The sequence below is a fragment of the Haliaeetus albicilla genome, chromosome 4 (genome assembly GCF_947461875.1).
Source record: "Haliaeetus albicilla chromosome 4, bHalAlb1.1, whole genome shotgun sequence".
In the NCBI taxonomy this organism is placed as follows: domain Eukaryota; kingdom Metazoa; phylum Chordata; class Aves; order Accipitriformes; family Accipitridae; genus Haliaeetus; species Haliaeetus albicilla.
The window spans coordinates 35,211,570-35,225,027 of NC_091486.1; the positions used below are offsets into that span (position 1 = coordinate 35,211,570).

The window sequence follows — 13,458 nt, forward strand, 5'->3', positions numbered from 1 at the left end:
ACCCAGGACAGGGAGCCACAGCCCTGCAGCCTCCCCCGTAACACGCACTGACGCTGGACTAAGGGGAAGCTCCCAAAATCAACCGGCTCTTGCTCAAGAGCTAGCTGCTAGCAAGAGCTGCAGAGAGAAAGCAAGGCACCTCCTTGGATCCCCCTCGAAAGCACTGCCAGAGACCGCGCTTGGCGGTACAAACAATTGCTTGGCTCGAGGGTTAAGAATAGAGTATGTCTGAAAGGGCAAATCTACAGACGTCTGAGAGAAGCAGGGCAACCACCTGGCGGCTGGGAATGCATGGGCCACGAAGCAGCTCAGGAAACTTGCCCAGAAATGCTCAAAACCCCATTGCTTTTACCAATTCCTAGTCCTAACAAAGCACTTGGGGAGCTGCTGATGAAAACTGCCTTATAGAACAGGAAAGGATCCTTTGTTTTGGGGGTATGGACACGAGTTGCAGAGGGTAACCATAGCACAGCCAGGTCGTTAGCAAAACACAAGCAATAACATCTATGAAAAACACAAGGCCGCAATGGGCTACAGGAAACTGCATTTGTCTACTAAACGCTCCCATGCCCAGAGAAACGCACACGCTAACAGAACACGGCTGACATCTCTGCAATGGTGCCAAGGGTGTCATCTGCACAGAGACTGCACTCGCGTAGAGAAGATGTTTCATACTGCCTGTAGCAGCTTTGCACAAGCAGCACTAGCTGCAGATACCCTTACTGGAATTTGTATGATGCTGAAGAGCAGCATTATTGGAATGCACAGGACTGCAACCCGCCAGTTTTAAGTTAAGAGTTTTTAAGTTAAGAGTTGTGAAGGCAGAGTATGTATCACATGCCTTGGTGCAGCATTTCTGTTTGTTCTTACAGCACCTTCCCACTTTCACTGTGGAAATGGAGCACGTGACTCCACCACACACCCAAGGTTAGGACAGTATTTCACATTACAGGACTGCTTTTCCACTTCTGGGATTAAGGCAAAAAGATGCATGCTGAGGATGGACAGAAGGAACACACAGAGGACGGCAGCAGACATAGCAGCAAAACCCTCTCCACTGCCACATTGCTGCAGTCTGCCATCAGTCCTTTTGTTGGGGTGGGCGAGAGGAGATGAGCTGTTGTGGGATGAGAGCTGGGCATTTTGTGACTAAAGTGTATCAGGGCTACTCAGCTGCACTTCAGCACTGTGAAGTTTGTGTCTGGACACATGAACACCTTCCAGAGTTTTTTCCTTTGGTGATCTGTATTATCTAGAATGAGACTACCCTAACGGCAGCCTTACCTTTAATATCTTGGGAAGGCATCTGTAAAGAGACTACCTAACAACCTAACCACTGGGCACCTATGAATTGCTTTATAGAGTAATTCATGACAACTGCTTGTCTACATCGAGAAAGGTGTATCGCTGTCTCTCCGTACACCAAGGTGGTATGATCCAAACAGATGTAAGGCAGGCTCCCAGATTCCTCTGCAAGCTGAGAACGATCTTGACACTGATACCTCTGAGGGAAGCAACTTTGTCTTAGGTTCACTGGAAGATCAGAAGACCTTGAAAAATTACTATGATTATATTTACTTTAAGTCCATGCGACTTTTCAGGGCACAGATTTCCCCTGCAAAGAAGTAAAAATTTATTAATAAGCCAAAATAGTTTCACATTAAGAAACAGGGAGGCAGGAATGCTACTAACCTTGAGAACATGAAGACCAGCCTCTTGCTTTTTTCCTCCCAACTGCAAATCAGTCATCCACCTGACAGCAAGATTTTAATCTTTATGCCACATATCAGCAGTAATCATCTCACTTTTTATTTGGAATTTGTGAACAAGTATTCTGTTTATTAGCTTAATAAAAGCTCAAACGCATAGAGCTACGAACATCAGGCACCTCAGCACACACTAACACGCAGTTCCGCCCCATTTCAACTTTCTTCATGCTGTAGTGAAGACCACCAGGATTTGAGATCCATGGTGGAGATAACCCCAATGAGTATGAAGTCCCCACCATGCCACCATCACTTGCACTGTTCACTTGCTACCCTTACAGCTACTACTGGAAAGCACAGCTCTCACCATACTTACATCTCATTTACCTCTGGAACATGTCATTTACACTTCAGAGGTTTAGAAGTCCTCTTGGCTTCCTTCTCACAAGCATATCAGATGTCTTAACACAACACTGCATAAGCGGTTGTCCATGCATTTAGACTATACATGACTTATTTAAATAAGTAAGCAATTTAAAGTCCCTGAGTTACACATCACCTCCTTACACCATTTCCCCAGAAGTCATTGCGTGCTTCCTGGTTCACCAATTAGCACTGTTCTTCCATAACAGCACCAGTGGGTGATCTCATGAGGCATGCCACTCTCTTGTGTCTAAGACAAGTTTTGCTAGTTCCACTTGGAAGCAGGTTATCAGGATAGCATTTTACCAGACCAGAGGCAAAGAGCCGTCAGGCATCCAGGCACACAGGTCTCTAAACCTCCCTTCAGAAGTTTGTTGTCACTGCTGCTTCCATTTAAAAGAAAGTTCAGTATTTCAGACTAAGCAAGGAACTTTTGCCAATTAGAAGCAATTTTCAACAAATCATCACGATGGAGTACCAAAAGCAGAAGTATCAAATGTAAATAACTTGTAAACATTAGTGACATAGTAGTAGATTCAGTTAACATGAACAACCACAGAGACAACTCACAATTCAGAAATAGCCTTTTGTCATGAAGTCTTTATGGCTTGACAGAAAGAAAGTTAGATCTGTTTTTTGAAATGGTTAGTGCAATTTTTTGCAATTTTTTATTTGAGAGGTCAGCTAGAAGAAGAGTTAAACAGATGAATCCAGTATGACACCTCAGCTTCCACGTTGTTTTTGAACCTGATCTGAAATATGGCACTGGACTTCTATTTAGAGTCAAGGCATTTGTGATCTCAGAAATAAAACCACAGCTATTTTCCCCCAGAAGATGGTGGTTGCGGGGTTAAGTTCTTTAAGGGATAATTTGTATTTCATATAAAACAGAGGAAGGAAAGCTTAGCAGCTTAACAGCATCAGAAGAGCAGCTGTGTGCTTGGCCAGTACCTCTACAATCCACACATACAGCTTCATCTAATACATAATTCATTTGGAAAAGTGAATGAAGGAAGGAGAAGCAGGCAGCCTCATTGAAAAGATGGGTAATGCAGCATTTGAAAACAGTTCTTTCCTGGAAATTCAGACTCCTGCAAAGTAACCTTGGGCTTTTACACAAGGAGTGGCTACAAAGAGCATATTCCCTGATACTGTCTGAATTTAGATCCTCCTCTCCTATTTCACGCAAAGCAAGAATGAATATCCAAGCTTCTAACCAAAGCAAAAAAATCAGTGTCACTTTCCGTGACAGTGATAACGGTGTTTATGGAGAATTTTTAAGTAGTGTACACCTTTTTCGAATCAGAAGTCAAGCTTCAAGACACTCACCCTGTCTTCAATTTTCATCTGAGTTATCCATTCTCTGATTCAGGAGACACCACTAGGTGCTGGCACCACCATTTCCTTACACTTATTGCTTTCACAAGCTATATTCATTCCAAGGACACCTAGTTCACTAGAGCATCTTTGCTCTTCCCCTTCATTTCTCTTCCAATATGAAGAACTCCCATTAACCCTAATGGAAGTCAACATATGCACGCACAGGACATAATAGACCTTTTAAGGCTATATGGCTGACCAACAGAAACAGAAAAATACATAGATGTAACTGAAATTTTCTTCCATTTTGCAAAGGGTACCGAGTTTAATTAAGATTCTTCAACCCGTTACCCTTACTTTCTTAGATCCACCTTCTCCCCCTACCCCTTAATGTATGGGGAAGACTCACTGTGCTTCCCTAAGCAAAACAAGAAATAGATGACATCAAGTTTGCTCCATAGACCAAAAGGTAAAAAAACAACAAAGGACAAACTGGTTCACAGTTAACTATAAATAAAAGTGCAATAAGTGTTCAAGTAGAGTGTAGAGTTTAAGCAAGCTGTACAACCACATTTGGCATAGTCATCTTTTAAAGGCTCTGCGTGGGTCCCTCCCATTACTGACAGCAGGGAGAAAAGGCTGAACGCTATTAGCTGGTGCTGGATTTACAGGTCCTCGTCCATTGCCTCTCCCACTACCTGCATAAGTGTGGCCATGATTATACGTAAATGGAAATCCACTTGATTCAGGTCCAGTTTGTAAACCATTTCCTAAAAAGACAAAAAAAGGTTATCACAAGTTCCATGCACTGAAATCACTGCTCCCTTACATAAATTTAGCAACAGGGAACGCACAGAGTTTGCAGCAACCAGCAAACCCCGAGCACCAGAAGGAAAAGCCCCTCTGGCACTGCAAGACCCCAAACCACAGATTACCTTTTTCCTCCTCCCAAACTACCTCCCCTCCATCCCTAGCACCCCTCTCTCAACTAAAGCAAGAAGGGTCACAGAGTTGCATGCTGATTCAGAGTTGCACGCCCAGGAGAGAGACTGGAGCCTCATGAAACTAGACTGGTGCTTTCAGAAACATGCACTGGCTTGTAGGTCACACACCAAGACATTCCAGAGAGACAGCAGGGCAGCAGAAGTCAAGGAGAAACCAGCAAGAGAAAAGCAGGCTACATAAAGCTCCTTGCATCATTCCCCACTACCAGGCAACACAGAAGTAGAAAGCTGCCTTGTGAAGTCCAGCCACAGAAGCAATTCTGCTAGCGCCAAGTTCTCATGAACTTGAGCCTCATAAGCATCACTGCTCATGTTTTGCTGGCAGGAGGAGGGACAGAGCTGAAAAGGCAGAATGATGACAGGAAGCATGGGGAGAAGAGGAAGAGACAAAAGGAAATCATTGCATTTAGAGACCACACAAGAAGCAGGAATAGAAAAAAAGAAGTTTCAGAAGATACACACAAGCTCAGTGAAAACAGCTGTCCACCGCCCAAAATAGGGACACCAAGGAAGTACCTACACACTAATTGGGCTGAAAGCCTACTCGCCTCACCCTGGCACTGAGGAGACTGGCCTGAAAGCACTTCCCTTCTTTGCTCAGATTAATTCATTTTCAAGGGAACAGAAAGGGCTTGCAAGACAAGTAAAATAAGAGAAATTAAAATCATGTTGCTAAAGAGGAAGCAGACAGTCACTGAACTGAAGTGACACAGAGGTTTTTAACAGCAAGTTATGGAATCAGTTTGTTGTCATCCACCAGCAGGGCTTAGCTATACAACACCAGGTACGGACTCTGGGCATCATGTAGGCAGGCCATAACTAAGGATCCCTCTCAGCTTACACCTACTCAAGTCCCTGAAGCATTTTCTTATTTAAGCTTCGATGTTTAAATACATCACAAAATGATCTGGCCAGGTCAAATACTGGAATTCAGACTACCGCTTCTGATTTGGGGAGCTAACCTGGCAGGAAAGCCATGGTGACTGGCAAGATTAAAGTAAGTAATTTTTAAAGCCAAAGGCCTCAGGCACTTTAAAAAAAAACAACCAGAATTTCACATGCTGCAAAAAACTCTTTGAAAGCATCAAAACAATTCAGGATCAGGCAAGCCCCTTTACATGTTACAGGCACCTTGGATATTCTGATCTCTTCCTCTTCTAGGGAACAAATCCTGAAACCATTATTCAGGAAACGTTTGTGCTTTTGTGCTTGCAGGTTCAGGCCCCAGCCTAAAAGACTTTTTAGAGCATAGTACACTTTTGCCCCAGAGTGGAGGACCCTTAGCAAGATGAATTTCTTTTTATTCCCATTAAGTGCTTCTCATCCTTTCACTTCCACAAAATGAAAAAACTTACCCAGTGGCCCGAAAGTACAAGAACCCATATTACTTGATGCAGAACTATTATTCTGTTCACCCTGTGCCTTCAGAGAAATGTAAGAAAAAAAAAAAAAGACATTGATCAGAGAAAGAAATTTCACATTTTACAGAAAGGGGCTGATTTTTTTTCCTGTGTTCTTATAGTGGCTCCACGTGGAATTTATCTGCTACTCTAATTATTGGCTCATTTTTATCTATATATCACTTCAAGTCCATTTTTCCAGAAGAGTCACATCTGATCACAGCCTAGTGTGAAGTATTCAGAACAAAGAGCACTTTATGCCAGAAGCCTCAGATGAGTTTAACATACCAGTTTGTTCTGCCCGACGTGTTCCGAGTTGGGCTCACTGAAGTTTGGCACTTCTGAGTATACCATGCAGAACCTGGGGAGAAATTAGGATTATCAGGAAGTTCTAAAGCCATCTTTTTTAACAGAGTTCTCAACTCCACAACTCAAAGAGCATATGTTCTTGACGTATCCCATCACCTAGAAACAACTTATCCAGACCCCACTGTTGAGACAGTATCCACAGGTACTAAAAAGCTCTTTGATCCCTTTATAGTCTTGTAGTAAAGCTGTCACATCTTCCTGGTGAGGGTGTTTCAGTCAAGCAGAGGGAAGTACACCTTTACTCTAGGAGGTAAAATGGCCTAAAGAAAACAAAAGGTGATGAAAGGGCTCCCTTCACCTCTCTCCCAGCTGCACAATCTTGTCCAGCACCCACTCACAAGGTCACCTGAGGCACAGAGTCACCCAGCCTGCTCCCAGACTGTGACTGCATTAGATCTCTAGGGGGAAAACTACACTCCCACACACTCCCATGCTATGGAGTGCCCCATTAACATAATAGCGCAGAGGAGTCCAAAACAGGGAATGAAATTCAAAGTATCCTTTTTCCACTCAAGGGGACTATGGAGGAACAGGCCCACCAACTCACCATATGGAAATTATGGCAGAGGGGAAGAAAGATTTCTATCATTATGCAGCTTGGAGTGGTTAAGCAGCAGTGGAGTTCCCACCTCTTGCTGGGAGGCACAACCCAGATGAGGACTCACCTCACTCCAGCCTGATGGAGAGTAAGCCCACTGGATGACACTTCTGAGGTGATGTCTTTACACCAAAGAAGATCTGCAGACCATCCCTTACAAAATCCAGCTGAGCACTGGGCATTTTTGAACCTTCCGAGAAGAGAGGTGCCTACCCCGCAGTCCCACTTCCCTGATGACTACAAGGCCTCCCATGGCACTTTGTGCAACAGCGGAAGCACTCTTCTGGTTAGAAAATGTTGCTGGTTTTCCTGTTGCTTGTCAAATATGCTACTCCTGTTTGTTCTTAGTCAGAAGGAGTCGCCACCTCAGTTTGTGGGCAGTTTAAAGAAGGTTTAATGAGGTTTGCTTCTGTTTAGGTATGATTCACTGGAGCTACCTTTGTCTTCCTTCTTTGCACTGCCTGTCTCTCAAGCATGACACACACAAGGCTTCCACCAAAATAAAGTGGTTAATCAAGCTGAGGCCTAGGTAAGCAATGCAGATTAAGTCCCTTGTCATTTATACACTTCCTCTCTCTACGTAAATGCCAGCCCTGTGCCAATGACAGAGGCTGACTTTCCTCAATGTACGTAGAATCCAGAGAGGGTCGGAGTTCATTACTGCAACAGCATGTGGAAACTCACATCACAGTTGCCTGTACTGTGCCTATCCATGACTAATCAACACACTTTTGCTGCCCTAGCTTCCATTTACTAAGAGCCACCACATCTTATACTTACCATGATGCTCAGCTGAGAAGAGGACATTACGCCACAAGTATAAACACGCAATACTTACTCCCCAATTTTATGCAGCTCGCCTCCTCGTCCTGTGTAAAGTGTCAGGCATCCTTTCCACAGAGATGCATACCTGGCCAAAGAAAGGAGAAGCAAAGCAGTCTCTCTTACTGAATGAGAAATACCACTGTTGACCAAGAAAGTAGAAGCATGGTATCCTCCAAGAGTTAGTAAGTATTACACCTCAGCATGAATGGACTGAAAAAATTCCCAGGGATCCCAACTTCACCACGCTGAAATGTTACATGTTTTAATTCTAGCAAAAGGTACTGGAAGCTCAGCTGACTCCTTTGGCAAGGACAGGAAACCAACTAATTATTTTGAGATTGGATGCTCTTTCCGTGGCTGGAGCAGCCCTTATGACTGTTCCTGCAGAGGAAAGGCATCTTGCCAAAAGCAGTATCTGTGTTACCATCCACTGACAACTCTCAGTTCTGCTTTCAGCAGAAGCCAGGAAGAATTACCTTTGTTCACTGGAGAATATAGACACTGCTACTGAATGTGTGTAGTAGAAAGTGCTTACTTCTTTAGTATAGGTCCTTACCAGATTTTTTTTTTTTAAAGGCACAAGTTTGACCATCATGTTCCAAGTGACATATAGAAATGCAATGAAATAATTTTGTGATTGTGGAAACATTCACATACAAGACAGCATGAGTGCACTCTAGTCTTTATAGTGGCACTTGACTTCAAGCACTGGAATGAGTTATGCAGAACTTTCTGTGTAATTGTTCCTCTCGGTGAGGGGCATTGCGTATGTGAAGAAAATAATGAAAATACAGACCAGAAATTCAAGTGCAGCACAAGGGAGTTAACAGGAATATGGGTGTATTCTAGCAAAGGAATATGGAGCCCCAGCAATTGCACTCTCAGGAGTCACAGATAATCCGGACAAGTCACCACTTCCTCATGCTCTGGTTGTATCTCTGTAACATAGGTAACAAACCTTCCTCTTGCCCTTTGCCTTATCTGCTGAGACTGGGAACCATCGGACTGCACACAGGGCCTTGAACACAGGCACCAGGGAGGAGTCAGGGCAGCGGAACAGGACCATAATGCCAATGCAACGATAACCTTCTCTGTACTTCAACACAAGCAGCAAAGCATAGTATCCACAGTTACAATGCCTGTCTTGGGAGTTTTCCATGCAGAGGCAGGATTAATGCTCTTCACTCCATAATGCTACCTTTCACTTTAAAGATTCACTCTATGCTCAACCTTTAATAAACAGTTAGTTGTACAGTCTTGTGGCACAGCACAAAGGAAAAGAGCTACCAAATAATAAATATAAGTCAAACACACATTTAATGGGACAAGACCCAGCAAATCATGGGACTAATAACCTCCAAGCACAAAGTTATTCCACGTATGCAAGCATTTGTTTTTGTCTCAGAAAGAGCTGGCCATAAAGCACTGAACTCGAGAACTAACTTCAAATTTAGAAATATTAACTGCAACAACTTTCTGTAAACAGGTTAATCAGCCAATGACAAAAATCAGCAACAGTGTCTGCTTTTGCAGAGGAATGCATCTACAGCTTGAAATTCAGTAGAAAAAAAAAAGACATGTTTACACATGGGGCCTGGCTAAGCTTTTCTACTTGTAACAGTGAGCATCCTGCACTGAAAAGTCAGATTAGCCTACAGAGCTGAAATTTACCTGCCTTGCAGTGGCAACATCACACACTCGAATTAATCCTATTTGAGCCGAGTATAAAATTGTGTTTGGAGAACCTTGTATGCCAGCATGAGGGCATTTTTCTTAATATGAGAGCCAAACGAGAATGTATTTAGCTTTTGCCATTTCACTCGCTACGCAGCCTTAAGTGAGCATGCAATTCATGTAAATGAAGGCATGACTTAGCCACCCACCAGGAATAGCAATGTCAGCTCATAAATTTAATTCATATAAGCCAAACTCACTTTTTGACATGAAGGGATGCAACGACCATCCCATTTGGTGCACTGAAACACCAGAGCAGCTACAGTAAGCCAGTCACAGAGCAGAGTACTGTTACCAGTGCTGAACAGTATCGCTATTAATTTGTTTCAATGTCATCTATGCAGAGAGCTTTGTGCTGACCCAGAGCTCTGGTTTCGTCCCACCCACCTCAGCACCCCAGCACTCCACATGCCCTCCACGCAAGCAGGCTTCCCCAGAACCACCTCTGCTGAGGAGTCAGCCCATTTCGTGTAAAAGGACATTTGCATAGGAGGAAGCAGCTGTAGTTCTGGTGGCAAGGGTCATCCAATTTCACTCCAAAACCAAGAACTGCACTCAGATGAACAACTTAAGAGCCGCTTGGTTAGCGGCTCCACTGAGTAACCTTTTACGTACTTTTCGATAAAAGCCAATTAAAAGGACCTTACACACGCTGTAGTTCCACCATCTCCTGGAGTGCTGTAGGCCAAAGGATCAGTGTAATGGATTTCTAAGTGTAACCTAACTGGTATGAAGAACTCAAATGAAAGTGACTATCACTTTGCTGCTTACAATTTAAGTGACATGGAAAAGGATTTTCAAATTGAAACTAGTATTCTTTCTCACAGATAATAAACATAAGTTGGTTTGGTTTTGTTGTTTGTTTTTTTTTTAAATTAAGCCAGCTCCCTCAGATAAATGAACTGCACCTAACCAAACTAACATGCTCTACAGTGTAGCCCTAGTATGAATTTTTATAGTGAATTTGGAAAGCTCCTCCTCCTCTGCCTGTCATTTCTGTTAAACCCACTGCAATGAAAAGCAACTTTTCTGCATGAGAGACGTTAATCATTCCCTCCTTTCATTAAGGAGCTGACTGCTGGAGTAAAGAATTGGCTGTAAAAATAAGAACATCCTTTTGACTTCCCTGCTTGATTTACAGACCAGGACTGACTGTTGCCTTTCCCTCCCACCCCAAAAAAAACTCCTCTTTTTAAAGCCAAGCCAGGTCTCCCAAACGCCACCTCCTCATTAAAAATACAAGCCCTTCCTAACCATCCGCCGGTTTGTATGCTCATGCTGGGCATGTTCTGGGGCGGAAAGCGCCGTTTTAATTTGGCAAGTGACCTCAGGGTGCTGCCTCCGTAAGGGCGAGCCGGACCACAGGGGGCCAAGCCGTGTCATCCGTGCCTCTCGACGGGCGGCCGAGCCCGACCACAACGCGGCACCTTCGCCTCGGTGACAAAGGGCTCCCCCCGACCCGGCGCTGCCCGGCAGCGCTCGGCCGGGCCGGGGAGCGGAGCGGGGGCGGCGGGCCCGGCCCCGGCCCCATACGCACCCTTTGGTCAGGCGGATGATGTCCCCCGGCTGGATGAGGCCGCCGATCTCGTCCCACACGGAGATGGTGATGCTGCCCGTCTTGTCCGCCACTTTGCAGGACCTCACCTCGTGACCGTCCTTCGTCTTGGTGACTCGCCCTGCGGGGAGAAGCGCGGCTCAGGGGGGACCGGGGGGGGGGGCACGGCCCCGCCAGCCCGCCCCCACCACCACCACGCGTGACACGCGTGGGCGGCCCGGGGGTGGGGCGTGCCGGACGCCACTTACCGATCTCCAGCACAATAAAGATGACATTTAAGTTTTTCAGTCCGGGTTTTATGTCTTTTATGAGGAGGTACGTATCGCTCGCCGCGCTCATGCTGCGGCCGGCGCGGGGGGCAGGGCTGGCGGGACGGGCCGAGCCCGCATCCCGCGGGGGAGCAGCGGCGGCAGCGCAGGGCCGGCCAGGGGTGCGCCGGCAACCCTCACAGGGGACGGGGACACGAGCACCGAGGGGCTGCGCGGTGACTGTGCGGCACGCCCGACCCCCACCGCCCCCTCTCCCGCCCGACACCACCCGCGCAGCGCCGCCCTCCCTCCCGCTCCCGCCGGCACTGAGAAGCACATGTGCGCCGCGCTCCGCTTTATACCAACCGGGCGGGTCCAACCCCGGCGCCGGGCGGGGGGGGGGAAGCGCTACCGAATGGAACCGTCCGGGGCACGCGGAGCGCCGGGACTGGGCAACAGGCGGGCGCGAGCCGGCGCCGCGCGCTGATTGGCCCGCGCCGCGGCCATCTTCTCCTCGCCGGGGCGCTGCCAGCCTGGGGGCCGCCAGCGCCGCCCAGCCCAGCGCGGCGGGGCCGAGCTTTCCTCAGCGGCTGCCCTGGCTCGGCTCGCTCAGTCACTGGCTCAGTTACTTGGCTCCGGGAAGCGGCCCTGCAGCGCCCGGGGCGCGGCCGGAGGGGCAGAGGGGAGTGAGGAAGCGATTCGCCTCCTTTCCGCGCCATTTTAAGGCCCCCTTGTAACACCGAGAGGGGTCTCGTCGTAGAGATTTCTTGGGAGGGCGATATCCCAGCGGTTCCGGCCTCCTTCACTGAGGAAAAGCAGTACACATTTAGGAGAAGGATGCGTCCCTTGGGATGGCGGCGAGGGGAGGTTTTGTTGTTTTTCAGGGGAAGTCTGATTTTGGCCTCCGCCGAGCAGAAGCGGCCGTTGCAGGGGCCGAAGGGAGGAGCAGGAGGGCAGTGGTGCTGCGTGGCACCTCAGGACTTGGCAGGGCGGCACCATGTCATGTTCCTGGAACCGTACGCTCAGTGGACATAGGGAAAGTCTAGGGTTATGCGGTACTGTGCTTTGAACTTTTCTGTGCCAAAAATGCTAGCCTAAATCCTGTTGAGCATTAAAAAGGCTGTCAGAGCACCCTGAACTCTTGACAGGAGCTTCCTGTGGAGACGTAGTTATTCTCTGAGCTTGGCTACAGGCTGGGTCAAACATGAGGAGAAGCCATCAAGGTGGTAGACCAACAGCAATCCCCCTCAGCCTTGTGACATCCTTGGCTGGAGGGAATAGCTGCCTGCTACAGAACAGCCCAAAGAAGTGCAGATGGTTCTGTAATTCAGCTCTCCCTGTTAGGAGAGGTAGCGGAGCAGCGTATGTGCACTTTGCTTCTACTTTTCAGAGCCAGACTTTGGTAACTGGGCTTTCCCCTTCTATTTCTGTAAGCAGAAATCCATAGATGACAGCAGTTGTGAAATGCTTGACCACGCGTTCTGCCACACTGGAGCTCTGGTCCAACAAATGTTGTGCAATGCTTATCTGTAGGCAGTGGAGCAGCCCTGCTGGGTGCAACTTGGTGATCAGAATAAAACATGCTGCTTGCAGGAATCTGAGAGGAAGGCAACGTGAGCCACAGGAGAATTTGCTTAAAGGCCCCAAGAGCTTAATCCACTTCTGTCCCAAATCCTTCAGTCGGTGCAGATGGGGGGGATGACAGACGCCCTCAGTGGCCTCTCTCCTGTCTGGCTCTATAATCTGGTAATGCTAAAACCTTCAGAGTGATCAACTGTATGTCAGTACGTGAATGGCTTTAATTTAGTCACTTGGGAAAGAGTTCAAACCAAACTCTAGGAATGACAGTGTCCCTGGCAAAGGCTGGACAAAAATACTTTTATCTGTAGAACTGGTAAAATGTTTCCATACAGATGGAGTTTTTCTGCCTTCCGCTCTACCTTTTGTCTGCACCATGTATTTAGAGCCCTTGGAAAACAATCGGTTTTTATCATGTGTTTTCAGCTCCAAGCACAGTAGGACCCTGTCCTGGGTTACTCACCAGGCCCTACCAAAACAAAACATGACTCTCAGTACTAAAATGTCTGGGACAGGACAGTCAAAAGCCATGTGCTGCTCTGCCTTATGGAGAGCAACCCTATGGAAAACCCCCACAACCAGTCCCAGCTCTTGCATTCTGATGACATAGGAGGAAAGAAAAAAGAGAAGGTGGATCATACAGCAAATCTCTTTGGAGATTTGAGGAGAATCCTTCATTTTTGCAAGAAAAAACCAGT

The 13,458-nt window shown here is 46.8% G+C and overlaps 1 protein-coding gene across 2 annotated transcripts; it reads right to left on the reverse strand.

The window, feature by feature from the left end:
- Positions 1-1,818: 1,818 nt before the first annotated feature.
- NABP1 (nucleic acid binding protein 1) lies at positions 1,819-11,739 on the reverse strand. 2 transcript variants are annotated; one of them, XM_069781872.1, is made up of 6 exons: positions 11,183-11,739; positions 10,917-11,055; positions 7,659-7,730; positions 6,142-6,214; positions 5,809-5,869; positions 1,819-4,219 (listed from the first exon to the last, which is right to left on the reverse strand). In XM_069781872.1, the coding sequence occupies exons 1-6, from the start codon at positions 11,271-11,273 to the stop codon at positions 4,032-4,034; spliced, it is 624 nt and encodes a 207-aa protein (XP_069637973.1). In that variant the 5' UTR covers positions 11,274-11,739; the 3' UTR covers positions 1,819-4,031. The 2 variants fall into 2 exon arrangements, with proteins under 2 accessions (XP_069637973.1, XP_069637972.1); XM_069781871.1 differs by having other exon boundaries at positions 3,943-4,219; positions 5,809-5,875; positions 11,183-11,485.
- Positions 11,740-13,458: the final 1,719 nt, after the last annotated feature.

Excerpts from the sequence above, each read along its gene's own strand:
- NABP1 (XM_069781871.1), bottom strand. The coding sequence starts at position 11,273 with ATGAGCGCGGCGAGCGATACGTACCTCCTCATAAAAGACATAAAACCC. Across the intron at positions 11,056-11,182 it reads CTTTATTGTGCTGGAGATCG|GGCGAGTCACCAAGACGAAG; the intron begins GTAAGTGGCGTC and ends TTCTCCCCGCAG. Across the intron at positions 7,731-10,916 it reads ATCATCCGCCTGACCAAAGG|GTATGCATCTCTGTGGAAAG; the intron begins GTGCGTATGGGG and ends TTCTTTGGCCAG.